The following is a 27,591-nucleotide window of genomic DNA, read 5'->3' on the forward strand; positions in this document are numbered from 1 at the left end:
GAGCAGGCCTCCCAGGGTATGAGGAGACATCCTGCCAAGAAGATCCCCAGTGGGAAGGAACTCACAAATGTGGTGGGACTGGAAGAAAATGTCCTGTGGAAACTCAACCCGCTGTCATCTGGGTCTCCTGAGCGAGACCGAGGGGAGTCAGCTCTTTCCAGAACATTCCGTGCAACGACTTGCGTCTTGGGAGACTGGCTAGGGCACAATAGGCCTCAATAAACATGAATTGAAAGAATGAAAGTTGAGATGGTCGGGTGGAGGAACGGTGTGGTGGATGCCCGGGAGGCTCAAACTTACAGTCGTTATTTCACATAATTCTCTCAACCCCTCTTCCCTCACCTCTTGTCCACAGATGAGAAACTGCTGCCCTGAGATGCTTAATAACTTACAGCCACACAGTTTCCAAGTGGCTGAGCTGGGATTTGAACTTGTGACTTGACACCCAGACCCTTGACGACAACTCCAGATAGATGACACCATACTGCACCGTACGCCATTCAGAGAAAGGGAGATTTCAGGGGTTCACAGCAAAACACAAGGTCCAGACAACAAGCCGATGAGGTCAGCACCTGCCAAAGCCAGACAACACTGCCCTCCTAGGGAGACAGGCCACCCAGTCACCCCACGGCTGCCTTCTCCCGCCTGCTCTCCCCCAGCTCCCCCAGGGCCGAGGTCACTCGGTCCCTGTCCCAGAACCAGCGCTCCTAGAGGGGGCCCCTCGGCTTTGAAGTGTGGGTGACAAGAGTAGATAATGTCTGTGGATAATGAAACAAAACCTTTTTCTTTGTGTCCCGGGGCCAGTATTCTGGGGACCTGGGCAGCGGGGAGCAGAGAAGGGCGGCTGGAACAAACTTCTCTTTGATGGCTGAAGCAGGAAGACCTTGGGGGAAAAGCAAACAGAAAAAGCCCAGAAAAGACGGACTTGAGCCACAGCTCTGACAAGGATAACAGCTTATTCGTATTTGAAGAGGTATTGAATGCTGGCAGCATACCGAGCATTGGAAAGAAGGGAGACGCGGCCAGCAGAATAGACTGAGGCGCAGTAATGAGACGGAGAAGCCGCAGGAACGGCATTGGCAGGGGGGGCGGGGGGCGGGAGGCTGGCGAGGGGATGACCAGGAGGGTGAAGGGGGCAGTGAAGACACCGGCGGAGGGCTGTCACTTTGCCTTCTCTGACAGGCCTATTTGTTGGCCTTGGAATATGATTCTTCATCTTTGGGGGAATCTGATGAAAGCCTGGTCCTGGTCATTCCTTTAACACCAGATGTGCCTGCAGGTAAAATTTGGGATGGGATGAGTGGTTCCCTGAGGCCCACCCACAGCCCCACTCATGAAGGTTCGTAATAAGTGGTCTTCATCCCCAGGGTCCCACCCCAGAGTCTCTTGGTCAGCGAGGCAGAGGTGGAGCTTGGCATTGGTTTGGGACAACGCTTCCCAGGGGACTCCAACATGGTCCCGGGTTGACAGCGTTGTCCTGAGGCTCCAGGAATCCCAGAAGAAGATCTCGGGCTTTCAAGGAGCAAATGTGTTCTACTCGAGCACTGAGAACAAGGAAATCCAAGCCAGGCATGTACCTCACACAGCCCCAGGTGTCCCACTGGTTTGGGAACCCCCCTCCAGCTTCACAGGGCAGTTACTCACTCAGATCTGAGCTCTAGAGCAGCGGTCCCCAACTCTTTTTAGCCCCAGGGACCAGTTTCGTGGAAGACGATTTTTCCACAGACCTGGGGTGGGGTGGTGGTGGGGGATGGTTTGGGGATGATTCAAGTACATGACATTTATTGTGCACTTTATTTCTCTTATTATTACACTGTGATATATAATGAAATAGTTATACAACTCACCTTACTGCAGAATCAGATCATCAGGCATTAAGATTCTCATAAGGAGTGTGCAACCTGGATGCCTTGTAGTTCACAGGAGGGTTCATGCGCTTATGAGAATCTGACGCTGCTGCTGGTCTGAGAGGAGATGGAGCTCAGATTGTAACACGAGTAATGGGGAGCGGCTTTAAATGCAGATGAAGCTGCACTCGCCCCCGGCTGCTCACCTCCTGCTGTGTGGACCAGTACTGAGGCCCAGGGTTTGGGGACCCCTGCTCTACAAGATCTGTACTGTCTTCCCATCATGCTCAGAATAAATGCTTACGTCCTCATCAAGGTTCACAAAACCTGTGAGAGTCTTTCCTCAGATGCTTGCCTGATAGCTCAGTTGGTAAAGAATCCGCCTGCAATGCAGGAGACCTGGGTTCGATCCCTGGGTTGGGAAGATCCCCTGGAGAAGAGAAAGGCTACCCACTCCAGTATTCTGGCCCAGAGAATTCCATGGACTGTATAGTCTATAGGGTCTCAAAGAGTTGGACACGACTGAGTGACTTTCACCTTCTTTTCATCAGAAAAAGCAAATACATATTGTCAACTCGGGACCTTTGCACTTGCTGCTCCCTCTGCCTGGAGCAATTCCTTCCCTTCCTGTGGGTCTTTGCCTAACTTCCTTGTCTAAACAGCACTCCCTCTTGCTCTTATCCCCTGCCCAATTTGGGTTTTCTTCACAGAAAACCTCCTTACCCAGCTCTACTGGCTTACGTATGTTGTTCATTTTTGGTCACCTGCGTTAGGAGGTAAATTACAAGTGGGTCACCTCTGTTTTGTTGCCTCTGTGTCACCAGCGCCTAAAGCGGTGTCTAGCACATGGCAGCAGCTCGTTAAATATTTGTTGAATGAATAAATAGTGATAATTCACTCCTCCTGGTTGTCCCAAAGGACACAGAGGTCATTTACAAGTTTTGGTTAAAAACTCCCTGGACACAGAGAGCTGCTTTTGAGATCTGTTTTCCCATGTAAACAGTCAACAAGTAAACAGAGAAGCAGCTCTGGACCCCTACTGTATACTCAGCCCCCATAAGCTAAAGGGAGGTATGAGCAGAGGGCTGGTTTCTCTCTTCCTTCAAGGTCTTTACAATCCACTTGGGGGTGAGTGCCCAGGTGAGTGCCTCACCTGGGTGGACAGCTGCTCAGAACCTCGAAGGACAGTTGTTGGAGCTCTGAAGGGCTGGAGTAGTCAGGCTTTCTGCAGAAGGGAGCACCTGCAGTGCCCTTTGAAGAACAGGTTCTGCTGGGTAACTGGTTGGAAGAAGAATGTTCCCCAGAGGGCACCTAAGTGCCAACCAGTGGAGTAGCTGGCCCTGCTTGTAGTCAGTAGGATGGGTTGAGCGGGCCAGAGCCAGCAGACCTCACCATCGTGGCATTGGTACCCCTCAGGCTCCCACTCCAGGGCACCTCGTCAACCTGGAGACCAGGCCAGACCCAATGGGATCGTTAGGATGCTGTCGCTGTGTCTCAGGAATCCTGGAAGAGTGAACACCAGGCCTAAATTCAGACACAACTGCAAGCAGGTAAAGGCAAGCAGCACGAGCGTGGACGAGCCTGAGGAAAATTTGCTGGGCCTCGGTTGGTGGTTGTTCAGTCGCTAAGTCGTATCCGACTCTCTTGCGATCCCATGGACTGTAGCCTGCATCTCTGTCCATGGGATTCCCCCAGGCAAGAATACTGGAGTGGGGTGCCATTTCCTTCTCCAGGGGATCTTTGCAAGCCTGGGATCGGACCTGCATCTCCTGCCCTGGCAGGTGGATTCTTTACCTCTGAGCCACCAGGGCAGTCTGGGCCCTCGGTTTACCCATCTGTAAAATAGGGCCAAGGATACTTTCCTCACCGTATTGCTGGGAGGCCCAGCATGTGGAACTCCGGATTCATGTCCACCAAGAGAGCCCATCGTTATAGACTCCCAGGTTCTGGCCACAAGGGTGCACGGGTCAGGGTTTTCCCAGGTCGCCCTCTCTCTGGACCTCCATTTCACTACTGTGTATCTCAGAGATGGGTCAGGGGACCCTTTGCAGTCTCCTCCCATCCCGCCTTTACTCTGTGCTCGCCAGGCTCCTCTCTCCCAAGTGAATTTGCGTGGAGCCAAGTGGCTACTGAAAAGCCCAGGGAACTGAAATCAAGGGAACAAGAGTAACACAAAGGACACGGGGCTGGGGGGAGGGTGGGGGCTGAGGGCAGCTGGTTCCGTGTCCATAAGGAGGAACACAGCCCTTCCCCCACCTCCCACTGCCCAGCCCCCACTTTAAGCCCCACCAGCAAGAAGACCCAAGGACTTTTTACATGAGGCCGAGTCAGACACTGGGCTTGCAATCTTGCTCTGCTTTTGCAACGGAGATGCCCAACGAGCTGGGGGGATAGTCCTGGGGTGGGGGAGGGTGGGGGAGGGGGTAGAAGGTGGGAAAGACAGCGTTCAGCAAATCTGAATCTCTGATCCTACCAGGAGGTCTTCTTCTAGTGTGCTATGCTGGCAAGGCACCCAGCCTTTTTGAGCCTGGGATCCTACCTGAAAAACAGATCCTAGAGGACCCTAAGCGTGCAGGGGTCATAGGCTTAGATGGAGATCACACTGCCCACCCCTAGCGCAGTGCTTGGCTCATCTGGGTCTATCTAGGGGCGCGCCCCCTGCGGCTGGCAGGAGAGGGTGGGGCTTTCGCCCATCTTTCCTCTCGTCCTCCCATCCCCGCTTTCTCTGCGTCTGCATAGGCCGCCACCCTGAGTTTTCTGCGCCTGGAGGGAAAATAAGAGTTTAGCGACCCCTCTTGGCGAATCCATGTTGCAGCTGTGCATTCCGAGAGGTCCCGGGGCAGATGGTGGGAAACCGAGGAGGTTCAGGGAAAGGAGGGTTTTCCTCTGGAAACGTCCTCATTCCACTGTCAGCAGTCAGCGGTGACTACAACTGATTGACTCGTTCCTTCATTCCCGTCCTCGGTCCCTCATCAAATAGTTACCAATAATCGTCAACAAACACTAGAGAACCCCCTCTGTGCCTTCAAAACTAAGAAGACTAACTGTCCAGAAGCGGACCCAGAACTTAGATAATTGTATTAATATTATGGTACTCTTCATTCGTTCCTTTGTCCATTCATCCACTCATTCATTCATCCACTGTCTCATTCATTCGTAAATATTGTTGAGCTCCCCTATGGGTCAAGTACCTGTTCTTTACATTTGAGAAACAGTTAAAAAAAAAAAAGCAATCAAAGACACTTGCTCTCCTGAAGTTTATATTTTAGAAGGGGGGTACTGAAAATAGTGTGCCTAACAAATAAGTATACAGTACATTTGAAGGAGAAAAGAACTATAAAAGGTGAAAGATAGAATGGGGGGGATCACTGCAGTGTGGTGGGAGCAGGTGGCAGAATGAGGTAGGTGATCACAGTTGGCCTCCGAGAGAAGGTGATATCTGAGCAAAGATGTGTAGGAGGTGAGGAGTGGGCAGGGGTCTCCAGGAAACAGAGATCCAGGTACTGGTAACCAGCTAGCGCAAAGGCTAGGAGGCACTGCTGTGTTTTGCTCAGCTCAGTTCAGTTGCTCAGTCATGTCCAGCTCTTTGCAACCCCATGGACTGCAGCACGCCAGGCCTTCCTGTCCATCACCAACTCCCGGAGTTTACCCAGACTTATGTCCTTCGAGTCGGTGATGCCATCCAACCATCTCATCCTCTGTGTTTCGTACTGTAGGCATAAGCAGAGAGGACGAGGATGCAGGCTGGGGCCCCTAGGCCTGCCTAAGTCAGGGAGGAAGTGTCCTTAGAAGAGGTGACACGCAGGTGTTGCTGGCCAGAATCTTGGCTTTCTCTGCCCATCGAAGCCGACTAAAAAATATGGAGACAGAGTTTGGAGGAAACTGAAAGGTGGCTTTAATTCTCAGCCGGAGGAGAGGGGAGCCCGGTAGGCTCATGCCGCAAGAACTGTGCCGCCCCCCGCCCCCCACCAGTTGTGAGGAGTCTAGGGGCTTATATAAGTCAGGAGTCGGTGATGAGGAACAAAGGCGATAGGATCTTGATTTCTTCCTCTTGCGTTGTTTCAAAGGCAGTCATAGCCTGGTGTCAGTAACCCAATAATTGAGCCACCAGGCAGTTCGGTGGCTCTATGGCCTTCTTTCTGATACAAAACTACAAGGGGAAGGATGTTGAAAGGGTAAGCACCAGATACAGGATATATTTAGTACAGAGTCAAGAGAAAAAATGTGAATTGTGGCTCTTGCAGAGCTATGGGGCAGAAAAGCAAGCTTCGTTCTAGACACGCAGAGTTAGGAGCAATTAAAGTAAAAAAACTAGGAATGTTCAAACCTGCTCACTGTTCTATTTTCTTTGTTCTCTGGAAAGGGAAAGAGAAAAACTCATTCCTCTTTTTTCATTTTCACTGTAACACAGGCACAGACTTGAAGGAGAAACAGAAGTCTGCCAAGTGGGCGGGTCTGTGAGTGCTTTCTGAGCGGAGGGAACAGCATGTGCGAAGGCCTAGAGGAATGAGAGATGGTGGTGAGTGAGCCGGGAGAGTTACAGGAGGCTCAGCTTTTAGCTTTGCTTCTGGTTGTCGACCCTCAGAGAAGGCCAACCAGGAGCTCCAAATGTGTGGAGCTCATTCAAGTACACTATTCCCATCCATCACCCTTCATGAGGTCGGTTTCCTCTCCCTTCGACAAAGAGAAACCGAAGACCAGAAAGGCTTGGGTGGGTTTACCAAGGATACACAGGCAGGCAGGGCTGAGAAGATTGAAACCAGCAACCCCTCACCCCCGGTCATCACTCCAGAGCTTCCTCCTCAAGCTGTCTGTCCTGCCGTTGGTTAACTCACTGCAGCCTGCTCGCAATTGTGGCTTCAAAGGTTAGTAGCTCATTTGTGCTTTAATTGAGATTTGCTTGCTGACGTTGCCAAGTATTTAAAGCACCTGGCAGTCCTGAGGGGTCTACCCAGGCTCAGACCCTCGCCCACTTCCCAGAGCCCCCTCCTCCTTACGAGCTCTCCAGGTGACGCCGATGCCTCCAGAGACTGAGGACCACAGCCCCAAAGTGTGGTTCTCGCAGGCGTGGGGGCTGCTGGGCCTCTCTCCATAATAGTTCAAAGAAAGGCCATGTTATTCTCAATTTTTGAAGGAATCTGCATGCCGTTTCTCATTGTGGCTGCTCCAATTTACACTCCACTTCTGGGTTTATTCAAGGAAAATGAAAACAATAATTCATAAAGATACACGAATGTTCATTGCAGGATTACATACAATAGGCAAGATATGGAAGCAACCTAAGTTCCGTCAATGGATGAATAGGTAAAGAAAATGTGGTACACACACACACACACACACACACACACACACACACACCAGAATACTACTCGGCCATAAAAAAGATGAAATCTGTCCATTTTCAACAACACGGATGGACCTTAGGGGCTTCCTAGGAGGCACAGTGGTAAAGAATCTGCCTGCTAATGCAGAAAACACAAGAGATGCGCGTTCGATCCCTGGGTCAGGAATGTCCTCTGGAGGAGGACACTCCAGTATTCTTGCCTGGAAAATCCCATGGCCAGAGGAGCCTGGCGGTCTACAGTCCAAGGGGCTCACAAAAGAGTCAGACATGGCTTAGCAATGGAGCGCACATGAACATGGATGGATCTTGAGGGTATCACGTGAAGTGAAATAGATGGAAAAAGACAAATACTGTATGATTTCACTCATAGGTGGAATATTAGAAACAACCAAAAAACAAAATATATGAACAAAACCAAACCAAATGAAACAAACGTGTAGATACAGAGAACAGACTAAAGGTTATTAGATGGGAGTGGGGTGTGAGTAAAGGTTATCAACTGTGTGGTGATGGATGGAAACCAAACTTTTGGTGGAGTGCACACAGTAAGTGTATACAGAAATTGAAATATAATGTTGTACATGTGAAACTTAAATAATGTTATAAATTAATGTCACCTCAATTTAAAGCAAATAAATAATTTAAAAAATTTTGTAAAAAGAAAGGCCGTTTTAGGTAATTAAGAGCACCTGAGGGAGATCCCCTTGGAAAGGACAAGGTGGATGTTGTTGCCCTTGAAACCATCTGCGTGCTTAAAAGCAGAGCGCTCAGGCCCCAAGCAGTAAGCAAGCTTCCTGAGAGGAGGATGTGGTGGAGCGGTCTCTGAGGCCCCCAGTGATTAAAGACAGTCTCACTGGACTTCAGGCTTTTGACCAGAGCAGAAATGAGTGGAAACGAGGACAGCGGTAAGTGCATGGTGGTTGGGTTGGGAGCCACGGACGTGGACTGAGACGGGGCTTCACCTGGACCCCCCAGTGGGGTGGGGCCAACGATGGACTCTGGGGCTTATGGATTCCTGATAGAGAGTGCCAGGCTTTGAGGGTGTGCGTACCCTTCCGGCAAGCAGCCTCGGGAAGGGGTGGTTAAGAGGGCAGCGGGGCCTGGGGTTCACAGCCTTGGATTTCAAGCCCCCCTTTCCCGTCCTACTGGTTTGAGTTAACCTCCTGCCTTTAATCCTCCTGTTTTGTCGCCTGTAAAGTGAGCCTAAGGGTGGAACCCTCCTCATTTGTTATTTTTGTTAGTTACTCAGTTGTGTCCAAGTCTTTGTGACCCCATGGATTGTAGCAACCAGGCTCCTCTGTCCATGGAACTCTCCAGGCAGGAATACTGGAGTGGGTTGCCATTCCCTTCTCCAGAGGATCTTCCAGATCCAGGCATTGAACCCAGGTCTCCTGCGTTGTAGGTAGATTCTTTCCCCTCCTAATAGAGCCACTGTGAGGATTAAATCAGGCGGTGTATACAAAGAACCCAGACAATAGCCTGGCTCAAGGCAGTACCCAGTCAGTGTAAACTGTGGTTGATAATGTTGTGGTTTCGAAGGGTCTGTGACCCCTCCCAAAATCTTACACCATTCGTACTCAGGCTGGGTATATTAGGGGATTGTGTTAAATTCAACAGGCTATTATAAATTATGTCCTTATTCACTCAATCTGCAAATTGTGGATAACTCTCACCTCCTAGCAGCCAGGATTAAGTGAAAATAAAGCTGCATGTGGTTGGGGCTTCTGGGAAGTCACTAAGCTCTCTAATTAGGTAAGTGACCTGTGTTGAAAACGCTGGTCTAAGGTCATCTTATTTTGGTGCTTGCGCTTTCTCTTTTTTTCCTTGGCTAAGTTAGCTCTGCTTGCATCTCTTAAGAACTGTCTCTTCATTTTCTTCTAGTATAGTCTACCAAAGTTTAGCCAGTGTATGTGCCACATGGGTGTAGCTGTGTTCCAATAAACCTTTATTTACAAAAAGATGAACTGGGGGTACTTCCCTGGCTCAATGGTTAAGGCTTCACGCTTCCACTGCAGGGGTCATGGGTTCGATCCCTGCATGCTAAACAGTCAAAGGGGGAAAAAAAAAAAAAGATGAAATGGGGTCCTAGTCTATAACTATACTAAATTCTCTTGTAAAGCATCTGTTAATTCTTTTGTGTCTTCCAAGTAGACATTAGTAATCTGTGGATAGTGTTAACTCAAATTTCCTATTTTTAATTCTAATTCCTTTCTTTGCCTAATATTTTTGGCTGGGACCTCTGGTGAAATGTTAGGTATTTTACAGTGACCATGGGCAACCTTATCTCTTGTTTAGGATTTCAAACCCTTCTGTTCCTCAGCTAAGTTGGAGGCTGGCTTTTTGGCTGAGAGATGTCTTATGTTAAAGAGGTGGCCATTCATTGTATTAAGTTGTTTAAATCAAGAATGGGTGTCTAATTTTGTCAGACGTCTTTATAGCATCTGTAGATCAAGTGACTTTTATTCCCTTAAGATCTACTAATGAAAAGTTAATAGAAGTCATAGAATTGAACTTCCATTCTCAATATGACCCCACTTGGTTGAAAGGTTATTTTATTATGTTGATGGATTCTGCTTGCTAGGTGCTATTCAGTTTTAAGTATTGATAATCTAATCATTTGTCCATAGATTTGTCCGTAGTTCTTCATATAAAATTCATCAAGTCTAGATATCATTGTTTATTTGATTATGAAATGCAGATTTTCCTTTTCTCTAGTTTAATAGCACTGGGATAATATACTCCTTTATATGTATGAAAGAATTTCCTTATGAGACCCTCTGGGCCAGATATTCTTCAAGAGACCTAACTCTTTGATAATGTCTATGGAAACTGATTTGCTTAGATTTTATTTCTTATCTGGGACTATGAATAATTAACTACATTTTTAAATTAGATTATCCATTTTTTCCAGACTTAATCATATCCATTAGAATAGTGCAAAATAGTCTTTAGTTCATTTTAGTTTATTTCAGTGCACGTGCTTTCTCTCATTTTTCTTGACTAAGTTAGCGATGCTTGTCTCTCAAGAACCGTCGCTTTGTTTTTTTATACTATAAATTAATCATGCAAATATCCCTCTGCATAGTTGGGGCCTATTCCCATAGTGATCTTTACACTGGAAGGGCTCGCATTGGAGATAAACTTATTTAGCTATTTATAATCTAATAGAGCCTTAAATTGGGCTTCCCAGATGGCTCAGTGGTAAAGAAACTGCCTGTAATGCAGGAGACTTGGATCTGACCCCTGAGTTGGGAAGATCCCCTAGAGAAGGAAATGGCCACCGGCTCCAGTATTCTTGCCTGGGGAATCCCATGGACAGAGGAATCTGATGGACTATAGTCCATGGAGTTGCAGGATCAGACACAACTTAGTGACCAAACGGCAACAACAAAGCCTTAAATTAGCTATACCTGCATCTTAAAAACCTCCTTAAATATAGCAAAATTCATGAGTACACCTTGAGCTTTGACATATGGTTACAGCCATGTAAGCGTCACCCTATTAAGATATGTTCATATCATCTCCCCAGGAAGTTTCCTGCATCCCATTACAGTCAATTTCCCAACCTCCTCTCCAGGGAGCTACTGTTCTGACTTCTGTCATTACCAATTACTTTTAGTTGCCCCATAAGTAGAACTGTACGGTATGGACCTTGTCTGGTTTCTTTCTCTCAGTTGGCTTTAGCTTTTAAAGGTGAACCTATTTGCTCTGATTAGTAGTGTCTGTCCTCTTCCACTTCTCACTACTTGCTCTGATTAGAAGGTCCTCTGTAGTAAGTCCAGCCCCTCTAGTGGGAGAAATTGGTACTGCCGGTCGAAGCGGAGATGTGTGATGGCTACAAGATTCCAGATTGGGAGTTATTTCCTTTCAGTATGTTGAAAATAGCATGTCACTAACTTCAGGTTTCCGCTGTTGCTAATATCAGCTTTTGGTCTGTGATTCCTTTTAAGATAACTTTTTTTCTTGGCTGCTTTTGAAATGTTTCTTTGTCTTGTATTTTTTGTAGCTTCAAAAAGAAGCTATATATATATATATATATATATATATATATATATATATATAAAATTATATAATTTATCCTAATTTGCATTTTTTTTTACCTCCTTGGTGCCTGGTTATTTGGCACTGATGAAACATCCTGTTCAAATTGCTTCTCTCCCCATTTTCTCTTCCTTTGGGACTCCAAATGAGTATGTATATGTGTATGTGTGCTTTAGATTTTATATCTTTTATGTTTCTTCTGTGTCTTCATTCCACCTTCTAGAAAGTTTCTCCAGCCTCTCTTTCCAGGTCACTAACTTTCTCTTTAGTTGTATCTAATATGCCACTAAGCCTCTTCCACTGAGGCTTTAAATTTTCAGTGATTGTGTTTTAACAACAGGTGATCTAGAATCTCCTGTTTTCTTTAGATCTATCATTTTAACAACTTCTAATTTTTGCCAGGTTTTGGGCTTGGGTTTTCTCTCCTTGAACAGAAAGGCAATGTTTTCACAGGTGACTCCTAGCACCTCACGTCTAGCTGGTCTTCGCTGTCTCTGCTGGTTTTAGCTCATGCTGTTGATTCATGTGTCTAGATTTTCTGTGTGCTGGATGCTGTATTTGAAAAATCATCCTCTTGAGAAATCTAAAATCTCAGGCATACTGCTCCCAGAGCACTTGTTTTCTTCTGTCCAGGGACTTTGAGTCACCAACAGTACAAGATGACAGTACTGTTGGATGAAGTTAATCCAGCTTCAGAATTTGGGACTTCTAGGGCACATTATGTGATGTGAATATGCACAGAACCAGGCTGAAGTCTGTGCTAGGGCTGGTTTTATGCCAGTTCACTCTCTTCCCAGGAGTTCTGGGCTAACATCAGAGGGCTGAAGTGTAAATCTTGGTTTTACTATGGGACACTCGAAGTTCCTTGCCTTCACTGAGTTTCAATTTTACCTCTATTTGAGGTGAGTATCAGGATTCCCCGGTAGCTGACCTGGTAACGAATCCACCTGCAATGTGGGAGACCTGGATTTGATCCCTGGGTTGGGAAGAGCCTCTGGAGAAGGGAACAGCTACCCATTCCAGTATTCTGGCCTGAAGAATTCCATGGACTGCATAGTCATGGGGTTGCAAAGAGCCGGACACAAAGAGCAACTTTCTCACCTGATATGAGTCACTGATGCTCAGACAGGAGACAGAATTCTTCCAACATCCTACAGTTGGTGAGTGGTAACAGAATCTAGACTTCTCAAGGCTGCTTTTACCTGAGTTTTACAACTTGTATTTAGGGATCTATACTCCCGAAACACCTTGCTTCATGGGAAGACATAAAGAAGACTTGACAGTCTTTATCATTATATAGTAATTATTGTGTAGTAATCTTAATTACTACATTGAGAAGGAAGAATCTCAATTAGGTTAGGGTACTGAGAGACCAGGGATGGCTGGTGTGTGGCAAGGGGAAGGAAGGCCAGATGGCAGATCAAACTAGAAGGGCTTGTAGGGTACTAAAGAAAGAGGCAAAAGTATCCTGGTATAAATGGTATACCCATGTACTGGCATCCCAAATGAACAGGAGACTAGCTTGTTCCTAGTTCATTCCCCATATTCATTCCCTGTTCTTGGTTTTTACTGTTTAAGATCTGTCTTTCAGCTCTTATCAGAGGGCACCAGCTGGACTTGTTCTGAGATACTGCTTTTATAGAAGTCCCCTGTGTATGCTTTGGGAGGAAAATGGTTTAAAGCTGAGAAATATTGAAACCACGGGTGTAGCCAAGAAGACTTGAGAGTTTGTGTATCCCAACACTAGACAATTTAGGGCTGAGATTTAGGGACATGATGGCCTTCGTGGAACAATGTCAGTCACAATAGGCTTTTCTTATAGAAAAGGTAAGTCTTGGTGGAAGTCTGACTTCTTGGTTTTCCCTCAGCCTTGCTGCATACTCACTACCTTATCAGAAAATACATTTGCCAGGAAAATATACTTTCTGCAGTTACTTGCCTTGGCCTCTGCCTGAAGAGCTCTAATTGCAGCCAGTCTCCCTCCTCCAGTGGCTTGTTGGGCCACACTGACCTCCAGTTTCCTGCCCCAGCCTGATCCCTGTTTCCTGTGAACCTGAGGTCGATGACTGAGGGCTGGGTGGATGGAAGGACACTGAAGGCTACCCAAGTTCCTGGAGGACAGTGTGACCTTCTCACCCCCAGGGTTGAGAGCCCCATTGCAATGACCCTGTTACTTCTAGGGGATGGAGCTTTGGCCAGAGCAAAGCTTTTGCTTGTGAAACAAGTGTTAGTCCAGGAATAAGAAAAACTTGTTCAATTTCTATCTAAACATTATGTTTCTCATAGCGGTGAGAGAAGTTCTCTGTATCACTGATGAAAGGTTGGCTTCCTAAGTCAAGACTTGGTACCTGTTTGTCCCGTGGCTTCATCCAACTGTCACTCCATCTTCCATAGGTCACAGTCTCCAGTCATGGCCTATCTCTTCACTGAGTCAGCTACGTCCCTATGGCTGTGCCTCTCCTGCTAGTTACCTGTATGCCAGACACTGTGCTAAGGATGTAATGATGAAGGCTGACCCGGGCAGATACTGAACAAGTAACAAAATGAAGTGTCATTACAGAGAAGTATAGGTTGTTATGGGAATATCACAAGCAGACTAAAGATGGTTTAGAGAGGTTGGGCAGAGTAGTCCAGTATTTTGAAATGCTGGTCCCACAAACTGTAAAAGAAGTAAAAAGGTTTAGCATATGTGGAGGGGATATAATGTAGAAAAACTTAGAAGATGGCATTTGGTGGAAAGTGTGTAAGTCTAGATTCTTAGAAAAAGAGATTTCAGTGACTGAGGATATGAGGATTATTTTACAATGAATAAGAGGCAGTGGTCAGCCTCACATTTTCATATCTCCTGGCTTCTTAATGTCTGATTTTTTTTTTTTTTATTCTTTGAGGCTTTACAAAGGTGTACAAAGTCTTATCCAGCATTTAGACTTCTTTTTAGACAGAAGGTTGGGCTGAATAGAGGTTCAGAACGTATAGTCCTAGGAACTTTGTTAGAACTGCAATTACTCAGGCTCCACCCCAAAACCCCTGAAAGAAAGTCCAGTGATGAGGACTAGCATTGCGTCTTTACAAACCCTGTAAGTGATTCTGGTGGACTTTAAAATTCGAGAACCATGTATCTTGCCCATGGTTACTGGTGATGGATGTCCAAGGCAGCTGGCACTGTGAGCAGGTTGAAGGTGTTTATAAGAAGTGGTACAAAGTAGGAGGATGAAAGAACTGAGTTTTGAACATCTGGTATGACCAACTTGGGGGGAAAATGGAAAAATAAAAGGAATGATGTTCTAGAACAAGCCTTGGCAAACTTTTTCTGTAACAGGCCAGATAGTAGCCATATTAGGCCCTGTGAGCCAGGCGGTCTGTGTTACGACTATTCAACTCTGCTGTTAAGGTACAAAGGCAGACATAGATAACACACAAACAAGTGACCATGACTATGCTCCAATAAAACTTTATTTACAAAGGCAAATGGAAGGCTGGTTTGGTCCCTGGGCAGTAGTTTCCTTTCCCCTAGTCTAGCAGAATGATTTAGGCTTTTGGTTTGTTGTTTTTATTTTTGGTTTTTGTTTTTAGCAGCAGAATCCCTTTTCTTCCTTAGAGCTGTATAAAGCAGGAATCACTCTGATTGAAGAATGCATGGCCTACCTCTTCAATTTCTCCTTTTTCTTGAAGTGGACCCTAAGGTTCTTCCTAAGAATACATATTAACGACACTTAAGTCCAGTGCTCCAATGTCTGAGCTTGGGGCCACTTAGGCATTGCCCTTGAATGAGTAGATAGCCCTTCCTCAACCAGTTTGGACCTGTAACCAAGGTGCAGAGGTAGAAGGAACTGGTGGCCAGCCTGAGGTCACACCTGGGCCTGAGGTTCAGGAAGTCTCCTTTGCTGTAGTGCGTGGTCTCTCTCTGCAGGTTCCAGCCAGCCTGGTGAGGCCAGTGGGAACACCCAGGGCACGAGTGGCCCATCACATACCCCCCACACGCCCTGTGTCCCGATGAGGGACCAGGCCCTCAGATACCGCAGCATCCACACCCAGCTGATGGAGATGGTGCTGACCTTGCGACAGACTGTGGAGGATCACATCATGCAGCTGACAACCAGACCTCAGCAGCAGGACGGTCAGGCCATCAGGGAGCAGGAGGCTCTCCTGGGTCGCTTATTGTTCCAGATCATCAGTTTCCTGCCGGCTGGGGCTCAGAGCTTCCAGCCACCTTGCACATCCACGGACTCCAGAGGTGATGTTGGAGGTGGGCAGCCGGTCCAAACATCTAGGCAGACGGGCCAGATGTTCTACCAAGAGAGTGATTTTGAAAATACAGTAATCAGCTATGACCTGTCCAACCGTGGGATTGACATCTCTGCCTTATACGACTTGAGCTTCCGGGACTACGACACCTACCAAGGAAACAAATACCACAAGGACAAGAACACCTTGGTGAGGATGGGGGGATACACTCGAGGGCCCCCATCACTAGGATTTACTGAGTCCTGTGCCAAGAACTGTGCATTCTCAGTGATTTTTTTCCCCAGTCCCATGGAGTAGGTGCTATCGTCCCCTGAAGGTGAGGGGGTGGGCACAGGAAAGTTGACAAGCTGGGCCTGGTTTCCCCTCCTGTCCTAGCTCTTATCCACCGGGAATCACTGTGGTCACTATAGTAAGTGAACCTACCCTTGTGGAACTCAGTCTAGTAACAGATATCAATCAGTCATTGGGGAAACAGATGTGAAGAGTGTTCCCAAGAGCACTAAGGGGCTGCCTGCTTTGGGTGGTCAGGGAGGATGGTTTAAAGGTCGAATCAGTCAGTCAAGTGATGGGGGTAAGGTAGGGGTCCTCCAGGAACAGCATGGGTGAAAGCTTCAAGGTGAGAAGAGCTTGGAGTGATTGGGAAAAGAGGCCTGTGTGGCTTGAGGAGAGATGGTGAGGCTGTGACAGAGGTATGGATGGGATTGGGCCATTGTAAGATGTTGGGATGTTATCCCAATGGTGATGGGATCAAGAAAAGGCTTCCAGCAAGGGAGGGTCCCAACAGCTCTCCATTCAGAGGACAGAGGGCCACAGTAGCCTCACCTTTCGTTCTGTTTCCACCCAAGGGATGTGTGGCCAATGGCCATCTGCTTTTCTGGGGCTCAAATGAGTTGGGTATCCTGATCAGCCTCTGAGGGGCCATGCTTCTTCCAGGAACTTGAAGGGGCCCTTCCATGGAGGTGGAGATGGCAGGGGTGATATGGGCAGGGCCTGGGTAAGGAGCCAGGCTCTGGGGCCAATCAGGTGAGATGCTGCTCACCACCAAGATCATGTGGCTAGTGTAGTTTATTCAACCTTTCTGAGCTTTACTCTCTTTGAGCAGAGATCAGAGCATTTTCTCAGGAGTTGTGAGAATTAAGGCAATTGACATGAACCACTTAGTCTAATGTCTAGAATATAGGAGCTCAGTGAATGATGGCTGGTACATAATATAACTATTATTACTTATCTAGTGGGTTGGCCAAAAAGTTCATTCAGTTTTGAATAAAAATAAGACACTTTTCATTTTCACCGAGAACTTTATTGGAACAACATACTCATTAACTGAATGGTCTTTTTGGCCAACCCAATATATGGCTCTAAAAAGGGAAGTTTGCAAGCTGTAAGATTTGGGAGAATTTGTGGAAATTTTTCTAATATTAAGATTGTCAAACATGGATTTTATTTGCTTCATGAAGCAAGGAGACCTCCATTTGGGCTCATCCAGATGAGTAATTATGACCTGTTTAAAGGGGTCCATGGTGGGCAGGGCAAGAGGACTGACCTTCGATTCCATCTGTCTCCAGGGCTACATCAACCTTGGTACCAGTGAGAACAAGCTCTGTACTGATCTGCTGGCTGAGAGGGTAAGCCACGTTCCAGACTGTGCTGGGACCCACCTTCAGGCCCAGGTCCCCCAAGAATGGTCTTTTAGCACATGGTAGACACAGGAATAAGACTTAGGAGTTTGAGGAAGGGAGTGGGGAAATAGCTTCTAGAATAGCACATCTAACCTGCTGACTGGCCTTGCTGTGTTGGGAAGTTTTCTCCGGATGGGTATGTGGTGGGTAAGCTGCCAAGGGAGCGTCTAGATCAAATGTGGGGTTGGGGAGGTTGTCAGACACGTCCCAGGGGAGATCTAGTTGTATCATCTTTGACACGAAGACTGAAGCCTCTGTTCATCAGGGAGCATGTAGCATATAGGCCCATTTCCCTCTGGGAGGTTTGCCCTACACCCATGGGCATCCTAGGAGTAGGATGAAGCCTCTTGGGCATCCCTGGTCTGGCCGTGCTCACACTCTATTTGTCCACAGTTGAGTCAGAGTGACATGACCTACATTGATGAAGATCTACTGCAGTACTCTGATTGGAGAGGGCACCCATTGTAAGTAGCCCTGGACCTGGGGTCTTCTGGTCTACCGGCACCCATCCTCATCCAGGGAAAGACTTCCAGGGTCTCTGCTGGGTGCCTACCTATTTTGGGGGGTAATGACTTCTAGAAAATGCCTAGTGCAGACTATCATAGCAGGCAAGCTGGTGTGGTAGAAATAGCACTGCTCTATCATTCAAGAGACCCAAGTTTTTGTCCCTACTCTTCATGTCTGTGTCTCCTGGGGAGCTGAAAGCCTCAGTCCCCTGTTCACCCTGTAAGGACCCCGAGGTTGCACGCTTTGCTCTCATGAAAAGACTGAAGCCTAGGCTGTGGGGAAAGCCCAGGGCCAATCCTGGGAACCACCGGTCTGTCTGGGTCTGTCCACAGCCTGCGGAAAGAAGTGGCCCGGTTCCTGACCTTCTACTGTAAGACACCTGAATTCCTTGACCCAGAAAATGTGAGTCTCTTTCTAGCCTTCCTGACACCCTGGTGGAGGACCATATTCTTGGGGACCTCTGCATTTCCAGAAGAGCCCCTCAGAGTCAGGGCTGAGTGAAGGCCAGGGGGTCCTTGCTGAGGAGACTCCTTATGTCTGTCTGCCCAGCGAGGAGGGAGACGGGGGACCGATCCCTCTTACACGAGGATTGGTTTTCAGCTTCTGCCTTCTGTGTATCTTCTTCAGGTGGTTATTCTAAATGGCTGCTCTGCTGTCTTCTCTGCACTGGCCATGGTTCTGTGTGATCCAGGTGGTAAGTCAGCAGACTCTGCGCTCCCTCAGGGACATAGCCCCACGTGGGCAGGCGTGCATGGGCCCTGGGCCTTGAGGGAGTAGAGGGTCTTGACTGAAGACCTTTCTCCTGAAGTGCTGGGGTGCCTCCTGCACCGATTAGAGCATCTTCCTACTATTTCTGCAGGATTGAGGGATTTGAATTCCCATTTAATATGGGCATGTTACAGGCCTCCAGTCTGCCCCAGGAATGGTGACATCTGGAGCCAACTCTGTCTAGTATTAGTTGGACTTTTGGTCTCACCCCCATACAGAGAGCCCTAATCAATTGGCTTAGACAATACAGATGTTCTATCTCTTCAACACACAGCAGGTTGTGTGTCTGTGGAGTTTCCCAGGTGGTGCTAATGGTAAAGAACCCACCTGCCAGTACAGGAGACTTCAGAGACTTGGGTTCAATCCCTGGGTTGGGAAGATCCCCTGGAGAAGGAAATGGCAACCCACTCCAGTCTTCTTGTATGGAGAATTCCATGGACAGAGGAGCCTGGTGGGCTACAGTCCATGGGGTTGCACAGTTGGACATGACTGATTGACTGACACTTACACTTATGTATACAGAGCCTGTGCTGCGAAGCACTCACCCCCAAGTAGGAGGGATTACAGAGGAAACCTTCTCTGAGAGCTGCGTTGCTGCTGATCTGGGGGTCCTGCATGTTCTCACTGGGAGACTCTGACCTAACAGCGCTGTCTCTCTGCTTCCAGAGGCCTTTCTAGTCCCCACCCCCTTCTATGGGGGCTTCGCCTTTAGTACCCACCTGTATTCGAAAGTCAAGCTGATTCCTGTCCACCTGGAGAGTCAGGTCAGTGTGGGCCTCCTTCCCCTGCTCAACCGACCCAGGCAACGGGACAGTCTAGGCATTGCCAAGGTGGAGGTTGGTCTTGCTTTTCTCCCATATAAGTTATGGGAGAAGGATGGAGAAATTGGGCCAAAAGGGCACGTGGGACTAGTCCCTGGGTATGAAGGGAGAGGATTGTTCAGGGTTTCTAGGAATGAGGAATCCAGGCCTGGAAGCTTCCAGATAGGTGGTTCTCAGGCTGGGTCTGTCTTCCAGGTCACTGAAGCGAACGGCTATCCCTTCCAGCTCACTGTGGACAAGCTGGAGCAAGCCCTGCTCGGGGCTAAGATTGAGGTGAGGTGGGAACCGGGTCTTCAGGGTGGGCACTGCTGCTCCGGAAAGGGGCTGAATATGGAGACAGTGGGATAACTTGTTCACCAAGACAGTGTGGGCGCCTTCTTCAAAAGAGGCAGCATCCCAGGGCACATACCCCCAGGAGCCCTGAGCCCTGGGTGTGGCCCCCAGAGCTCCATCTTGTTCCCCTCTGCGGGCACCATGGTACTTGCTCCTCCAATTGCCCACCGAGGCCTTGATGAGGTGTCCGATCCTACTCGGCACCCTGGCCTTGACCTTCAGCAGAACTTGATGTAGAGGTGAAGGGTTTGTGTTCACTTGATTATGCTTGGTTCTTTTCAGGGGAAAAAGGTCAGAGGTCTTGTGCTAATCAACCCTCAGAATCCTCTGGGAGACGTCTACTCCCAAGACTCCATGATGGAATATCTGGAATTTGCCAAGAAGTATGACTTCCTCCCCCTTGAGATGAAGTCCATAAGAAGGGTTCCCATCACTCACAGTCAAGGAGTCAGAACCGGAAATAATACACCGTAAACACTCTCACTGCGTAGTGAGCTCTGCAGTTATGGGCAACTAACTGAAATGGACACGAAGGAAAAGGCAGCCACATGCTCCCTGCTTTAGACTTTGCCACTTCCTGTCCAGCCTTTGCCTGTGTGCACATACCCACCTGACAGTCATATCCCCCTGTTATTTCCCACCCCTCGTAGCATAAGCTCTTCCTGCATCCATTTCCCAAACTCCTTGGCTTGAGGTGCCGAGGAAGGTGAGTCTCTCTAGAATTTCCCGGCCCCTGTTTCTAAGAACATGTTAACATCAGTTATTAATATCTCTGAAGTCTGGAAATAGCCTTCTTAGGGAAGATGATCTTCCACGGTCAAGAAGAAACGTGTAGTCAAACTTCATAATGAATCCAGACCAGCTAATGGCAGCACGCGGGGACAAGAGGAAGAGTGCTGGGGTGCGCTCCATGCTAGCTCTAGCATGTGCTAGGGGAGGGATTAACTTTCTGTCTCAGAAACCAGTTTCTTCCTGTGAAATAGAGGTAACAGTACAGCTTCAGAACACTGCTGGGATAATAAAGGAGGAGAGGCAGGTGTGCACTTAGCCCACTTCATACCCCTATTTGAACCAGACCCTAGGTGGGAACTCTTTTACAAATTATTTATTTATTTATTTAATGCACCAGGTCTTAGTTGCAGTGCACAGGATCCAGTTTTCTGACCAGGGATTGAATCTGAGCCCCTTGCATTGGGAGCATGGAGTCTTAGCCACTGGACTGCCAGGAAGTCCTGGGAGCTCCTGACTAGACCAGAGGAGATGTCTCTGGGACACCCAGCCCCTACCACTAGTCTCTATTTGATGGTTGAAGTGTGGGATCGGATTTTCTGATGTATGTCCCTCAGGTCCTGTTCCTTTCTAGTACCCCCAAGTCAGGGTGGAAGTTCCCCTCCGGTGAAGGAGAGACCCCCCTTCTACCTTACCACACCTCTTGGAAAGTTTGAATGGGCTTCTGGGACCTTAGGAGTGTCTGATCTGTGTTCAGAGAAGCCTGACAAATGAAGTGTGTGTAACGATTAGAGACAGGCTAGATAATTGTTCTCTCTCACCCAACCTGCAGGTACAACCTCCACGTGATTGTAGATGAGATGTACATGCTGTCTGTATTTGATGAAGCCATCACATTCCACAGTGTTCTGAGCATGAAGAGGTGGGTTGGTCTCAGCGGGAGTTGGGAACGAGAACCATGAAGTTCCTGCTTTTGCAGGGTGAATCCATGGGCAGTAAACTCCTTTGGCTGAGAGCCAAGAACTGAGCTTAGAGCCTTCTGGAGTGTGAAAGTGAGCAAAGCCTCCTCTGTCCTCCAAAATGTCTTCTCTAAATGCCATTTTGTACAGGAGATAGCTTAAGAAGAAGGTAGAATGGTCAAAAGTCAAGGTGAAGCCCTACAGGGAGTCAGGGTAGGAAGTTCTTGATGAGCAGTGCACAGGGAAAGAAGAGAAATAGAGGAGAACTTTCTTAAGGGTTGGTATTTGGCCCTAGGATAGGATCCAGCAGGCAAAGCAAGAGAAGAGCATGCCTGGTGGAAGGAGCAGCTTCATCAAAGGTGGGGCAGAAAGAAATAGGTGAACACATTTCAGAAATGTTTGGAAAGTCTAGAAATGGTGGTCCACTTGTATGAGGCGCCAACTGCCAAGAAGGTGGCTTTGGACTCGCTGTAGGAAGACCCCGAGCCGGGCTGCGAGTCCTTGACTATGTTCAGTGGGCACTTGAGAGCTCTCCCATCTAATGCCACAAGGATACCTTTTGTTGACTTCCTGGCTTAACTGGGGCAACTGTGTCTTGAACTTTGGGTCCCCAGGTTCTTCTGTCTAGGAAGGCCTTCAAGGCCACTTTCATCTTCCCTTCATAGACTGCATGTCATCATCCTTCAAGTATTTCTCCATCATCTTGACTGTATGCTTTCCTTTCCAGTTTGCCTGACCCCAACAAGACCCACGTGATCTGGGGCACTAGTAAGGTGAGCCCCAGCTGCCTGTCCTTGGGTAGGGAAGGAAGTGGAGCCAGGAGCAGAAGGCAGACTAACTGGGTATTCCCTTCCCTTCTCTTCCTCTAGGATTTCTGCATCTCTGGCTTCCGCTTTGGCGCTCTGTATACCCACAACAGAGAGGTGGCCTCTGCCATGAGCTCCTTTGGCTACCTCCACAGCATCTCTGGCATCGCCCAGTACAAGCTGCGTCAGCTGCTTCAGGACAGAGGTACTGAGCCCCATCCCAGGCTGGACCTCATGGCCACCGGGAGTTTCTGGGTCTGCATGGGCCTCTGACATGCCTTCAGTACACTGAGACCCTGTTCACTGTGTTGGGTTTAACAGTGGTAGGACAGGACATTTATAGGAGGGCAGATGCAGTCGGGTACAGAAAGAAGATGGAGGTGCGGGTCTAAAATACTGACCATCTGGTAGCTTGTGCTCTGTCTGGAAAAGGGATAGTCAATTGTACTCTAGGACTTGAAGGTGGGAATTTCAGAGATTGGTCTTTATGTGAAGGTCAATTTTTCCTCCCGTTCAGGTGGTGCAGTTGGTGAAGAATTTGCCTGCCAACGAAGGAGATGCAGGTTGGATTTCTGTGTCTGGAAGATCCCCTGGAGGAAGAAATAGCAACTCACTCCTGTATTCTTGCCTGGAAAATTCCATGGACAGAGGAGCATGGTGGGCTACAGTCCATGGGGTCACAAAGAGCTGGATACGACTGAACACTGAGCACAAACCTGGCTTACTTCAGGCAAAGATTACCAAAGAACACCCTGACTCTTCAAATATGATTTAACTTCATCTTCCAGGGTGGCCAAAGGAGAGGCTGTTTGGGCAAGCTGGTGCTGCTACATCTATGGCACCTGAATTTACCTTCCCTCTTGGATCTTAAGTGAATGCTGGCTTCAGAGGGAATTTCCCACTTTTAATGCCATGGTTCAAACTTAGATAAGGGCTCCTTTTTTAAAATTTCCTGTCATAGAGCAGATGCCAGGCCCAGGGATTTAAATTGAGAGCAGGAATACATGAAAAAAAAAAGTTATCACATAATCTGGTTTAGAAAACAATCTGCTTTCAGTTTAGGGTGGAGAAAATAGTAGATAGGAGAAATCCAACTGGATGCCTCCCTGCATGGTGCCAAGCCCTCTGATCTTTGGTAGAAACCAGATTCCCAGCTTCTTGAACCCTGGTTCTCAATCTTGGATGCACATGAGAATTACCTGGAGAGTTTAAATACCAATTTGTAGGGAATTTAGTCATTCAGTCATGTCCAGCTTTTTGCGACCCCATGGATTGTAGCCTGCCAGGCTTCTCTGCCCATGGATTTTCCAGGCAAGGATACTGGAGTGGGTTACTCTTTACTTCTCCAGGGGATCTTTCCAACCCAGGGATCGAACCCTAGGTCTCCTGCATTGCAGACAGGTGCTTTACCATCTGAGCTGCTAGGGAAGCCCAATATGTAGGCTGCATCCACAAAGATTCTGAGTTAGATGTCTGGGGATATAACCTGGTCCATTAGGCCTTTTAAAAGCTCCCCAGGTGGTTCTAAAGTGCTTGCAGTGCTGAAAATGGTTGTGCTAGGATCATCCCCAAGCATAATGAGGTTCTTCACAGTCCATTTGTTAGCTCCCTCACCTTCTGCTTTAGGCCCTATGAGTAGCAGCTACTTGCCCGGTTGAAAACAGCAGTATCAACCCCATTTAGGGGATGCCTCAACTTCTTGCCTCAAGGGTGTAAATTCAAACATAACTTTACTACACAACTATTGAGAAGCCTAGTGTCCCCAACTCGGACTATGGAAGTGGTGTCATGGGTGGTGGTGTTTAGTTGCTAATTGTGTCCGGCTCTTTGTGACCCCATGGACTGTAGCCCGCCAGGCTCCTCTGCCCATGGGATTCTCCAGGCAAGAATACTGGAGTGGGTAGCCATTCCATTCTCCAGGGCATCTTCCCTACCCAGGAAACAAACCCACGCCTCCTGCATTGGCAGGCGGGTTCTTTACCACTGATCCACCAGGGAAGCCCATGTGTTGGGTATGATAAGCTCAAATACGATACAGTCAGGGTTGGATAGAATCAGCAGGCATGAAGCCCAGGGAGGGAGCATTTGGTCAGGAGCCCTCTGGCAGATCTCAGCCCTGAAATATGTAACAGCTCTCTTCCTCCATCCACTCAGAATGGATTGACAATATATACCTGCCCAGTTATCACTTGCAGCTGCAGGAGGCTCACAGGTATGTCACTCACAAGCTGAAGGCATTCAAGGTCCCTTTCCTCAATCGTGGCTCCGGCCTCTATGTCTGGATCAACTTGAAACAGGTGAGCTCTGGGAGTGAAGATGGGCGTTAAAGGGCAGATTTGCCGGCTGGGTCTTGAGCTTAGCTCTGTCCGTCTCTCCTCCCCAGTACTTGGACCCATGCACGTTTGAGGAAGAGCTGCTCCTCCATCGCCGCTTCCTGGACCACAAGCTGATCTTGTCCCCGGGCAAGACCTTCATGTGTAAGGAGCCTGGCTGGTTCCGTCTCATCTTTGCAGCCAGGCCCCACCTGCTAAGAATCGGTGAGTGGAGCTGACCTGCCAGTCCTGGCATCCTTCACAGATGCCCCAGCCACTCCTCTGTAACCTAATAGTGGAGTCGTCCCTTATTCACCTTTAGCAGCCTATATAGCTCCAGTTCTTCTAGGCCCTCTGTTTCGCGACTTTCATACCTTTAAGTGAAAGTCGCTCAGTCATGTCCGATTCTTTGCGACCCCATGCACTGTAGTCCATGGAATTCTCCAGGCCAGAATACTGGAGTGGGTAGCCTTTCCCTTCTCCAGGGGTTCTTCCCAACCCAGGGATTGAACCCAGGTCCCCCACATTGCAAACAGATTATTTACCAGAAGGGAAGCCCATATCTTTAAGCTCCTTTGCAAACAAGGAACTGTTAGGCACTTGAAGTATATTATGCTTTTGGTGTGTCGGGTCTGTGTCTGTCATTGAAGAGGCACTGGGACTGTGAGCTACCCAGAAATGGAGCTCTGCCCATGCAGAGCTTGCTGGCTACTAGGTGAGATAGATGGGGTGTGACCTAGAAGGCCCTGTATGCTATACTGCGGAGTTGGGATTCTCCTCTGAAGGTTACAGAAACTGACATTCATTTTATCTATTGCATCTCAACACATGCAGGTCACTGTTCTACCTGCTGGGAACATAGCAATGAATATTTATGTTATGTATCTTCTGGGTTAATGTAGAAAATAGACTGAGTGAAAGGCCACGAGAGGCAGACAGAAAATAATGGGGCCAAGGCTAGAAGCTAGGTGACAGGATTTGATCTTGAGTCATGAAGGTAATCTGGCAGGCAGGGGCTGTGACAGTGAAGACAAAAAGAGCCACAGGGAATGTGGCAGGAAGACTTGGAAATCTATCCCCCAAAAGGGAAGGCTCAAGTTCAGCATCCCTGAACCAAAGGTTCTGTGGTGGTCTGCTAGGACCTGCAAGTACCAGGGGCCCATGTGCACACCCCTAAGTATTTCTCTGTCTCCATTTGGACCCTCTAGCCATGCGTCGGTTCCAGCAGGTGCTAGTGGAGCAGGAGCAGGAGCGTAGAGTGAAGCAGCTGGAGGATGCAATGAAGGAGGAAGTGTCTGCCTCCCAGCCAGAGACTCCAGCCAGCCCCGCCCTCAGGAAGTCCTGATGTCAGCCTCGGATCTGGAAGGCTGGGTGCTAGCCTGGAGCTGTGACCAAACAAACAGTGGGCTCCTCCAGGCATGAGTGGGTTTGACCTCACCATCAGCCCCCTTAAGCATCTGTCATTCTGGAAGCTTTACATCTTCTTAGTCTCTATGAGCCATTGCGTGTGTGCAAAATGTTTTTATGGGGATTCTGGTGAGAAAGCCTGGTGGAGGAATAAAGTGAGCTCTCTGGGTCCCTGTTTGGGTGGGTTAGTTTTTATATTCTGTATCTAATAAACTCCACATTCTTTAAATTGCAGGCCTGTTTTATTTCACATTCTTCATATGACCTTTTGGGAGCTAGATGATTTTTAAGCTTAATTTTTAATTAAATTTAAATTAAATATTAAATTCAGTTTTGAAATAGTAAAGCAGGTAAAGCAGGTTATATGTGAAGAATACTTTCTAGGACAGGCCAGAAAGGAAGGGAAACCATGATCCCTAATTGGCAGAGCATTTTCTAGGTGTTGGATGCTGTGTCCCATAGGATCCTTACCCGATCACACCCACCTTACACATGTGTGGCTACGTGGCTGGTTGAGAGTATAGTTTCAAATGTTTCTGGTTCCAAATGTGAGTTCTTTCCATTTTTGCCTTTTTGAAAGGCTTTTAAAATGAATCTCTGGTGACAAGTCTGAAGCCTTCCATTTTCATGTCTAGGGTTTCTAGCTCTTCAAATCATACCTCCTGAGCATTTCTCTGCAAAGCCTTTGCACATCTGAGGTTTAGTCTAAGCATCAGAGCAGTAAAATGGGCAGAGTGGGGACTACCACCATTTTATAGATGTTGGAAGAATTATTAGCAGCCACTGATGGCTTTGATCAGTCACTTGGGTTTGGGATCATCCTCACTCTCTTGGGCAGCTTTGCAGCCCACCAACAAATCCTGATTCTTCAAGACTTTTTGACACAAGGCAAGTTTCTTTAGAAATAAACTTGACTAGTAGACACAGGAAAAGAATTCATTGGCTGCATGAGGGGATTCATGGGACCAGAAGAGATGATTTTCCTTCTTTTCAATATTTATGTCTCTTATTTTTCTGTTCTAATTTCATGGCCTAGACCTCAAGAACAGAGTTAAATAAAATAGTAAGAACATACTTGCCTTGTTCTCAATCTTAACAGGATTGAGTTTGGTCTCTCATTCCTAAGTATAATGTTACTGGAAATATTTTTCATACTGCCATTACCAGATAGAAGAATTTCCTTCAATTCCTAGTTTGATGAAAGTGTTACCATAAATGTGGGTTCAGTTTTTACCAGATGTTTTTGCCTATACCTCTAGAGATAATTCTTAGTTATTCATGTGATAAAATTATATTGATTAAAAAATGTTACAGCAATATCATACTCCTGCAATAGCCCCATAGAGTCATGATGCATCACCTTTCATATATCATTGGATTTGGCTTGATATTAGATGTAAAATTCTTATTTTCATGAAGGATATTGTGTTATAATTTTCTTTCTTGATATTTAAATGAATTTTTTGATCAGTTAATCTAAATGTTTATCAATTGTATTAATATTTTCCAAGACCCAACTTTTAGTTTCATTGATTTCTTTTTTTCCCCTATACGTTTCTCTTCTGTTTCATTTCTACTCTTTATTTCCTTTTCTTAACTTTGGGTTCAATTTGTTCTTTTTCTAGCTTTTTAGGAGGGAAGATTAGACCAAATGTTTTAAGCTATTTTTTCTAAATGTAAGCATTTAAGGTTATTGATTTCTTTCCAAGCACTGCTTTAGCAACATCTCATAAATTTTGATAAGCTGGGTTCTTATGATCATTCAATTTTCTACTTTTCCTTGTGATTTCTTC

The 27,591-nt window shown here is 47.3% G+C and overlaps 1 protein-coding gene across 2 annotated transcripts; it reads left to right on the forward strand.

Annotated features, from left to right (window-relative positions):
- Nucleotides 1-1,174: 1,174 nt before the first annotated feature.
- Nucleotides 1,175-26,010, forward strand: ACCSL (1-aminocyclopropane-1-carboxylate synthase homolog (inactive) like). 2 transcript variants are annotated; one of them, XM_043909866.1, is made up of 17 exons: nt 1,175-1,279; nt 3,264-3,397; nt 6,259-6,712; nt 15,143-15,666; nt 17,043-17,102; nt 17,550-17,620; nt 17,996-18,065; nt 18,291-18,357; nt 19,098-19,195; nt 19,448-19,525; nt 19,868-19,968; nt 21,147-21,236; nt 22,001-22,046; nt 22,143-22,284; nt 24,234-24,376; nt 24,463-24,616; nt 25,600-26,010. In XM_043909866.1, exons 3-17 carry the CDS (start codon nt 6,361-6,363, stop codon nt 25,734-25,736), a joined length of 2,133 nt encoding a protein of 710 aa, XP_043765801.1. In that variant the 5' UTR covers nt 1,175-1,279; nt 3,264-3,397; nt 6,259-6,360; the 3' UTR covers nt 25,737-26,010. The 2 variants fall into 2 exon arrangements, with proteins under 2 accessions (XP_043765801.1, XP_043765810.1); XM_043909875.1 differs by lacking the exons at nt 1,175-1,279; nt 3,264-3,397 and adding an exon at nt 12,135-12,392 and having other exon boundaries at nt 6,640-6,712.
- Nucleotides 26,011-27,591: the final 1,581 nt, after the last annotated feature.

The sequence above is a fragment of the Cervus elaphus genome, chromosome 1, assembly GCF_910594005.1.
Source record: "Cervus elaphus chromosome 1, mCerEla1.1, whole genome shotgun sequence".
Lineage (NCBI taxonomy): Eukaryota > Metazoa > Chordata > Mammalia > Artiodactyla > Cervidae > Cervus > Cervus elaphus.

What these genes read in the sequence shown, in the direction of transcription:
- ACCSL (XM_043909866.1), top strand. Translation starts at nt 6,361, where the DNA reads ATGGTGGTGAGTGAGCCGGGAGAGTTACAGGAGGCTCAGCTTTTAGCT. An exon ending in TCGCAATTGTGGCTTCAAAG is followed by an intron (nt 6,713 to 15,142) that starts GTTAGTAGCTCA and finishes CTCTCTCTGCAG; the next exon opens with GTTCCAGCCAGCCTGGTGAG. An exon ending in GCCCCACCTGCTAAGAATCG is followed by an intron (nt 24,617 to 25,599) that starts GTGAGTGGAGCT and finishes TGGACCCTCTAG; the next exon opens with CCATGCGTCGGTTCCAGCAG.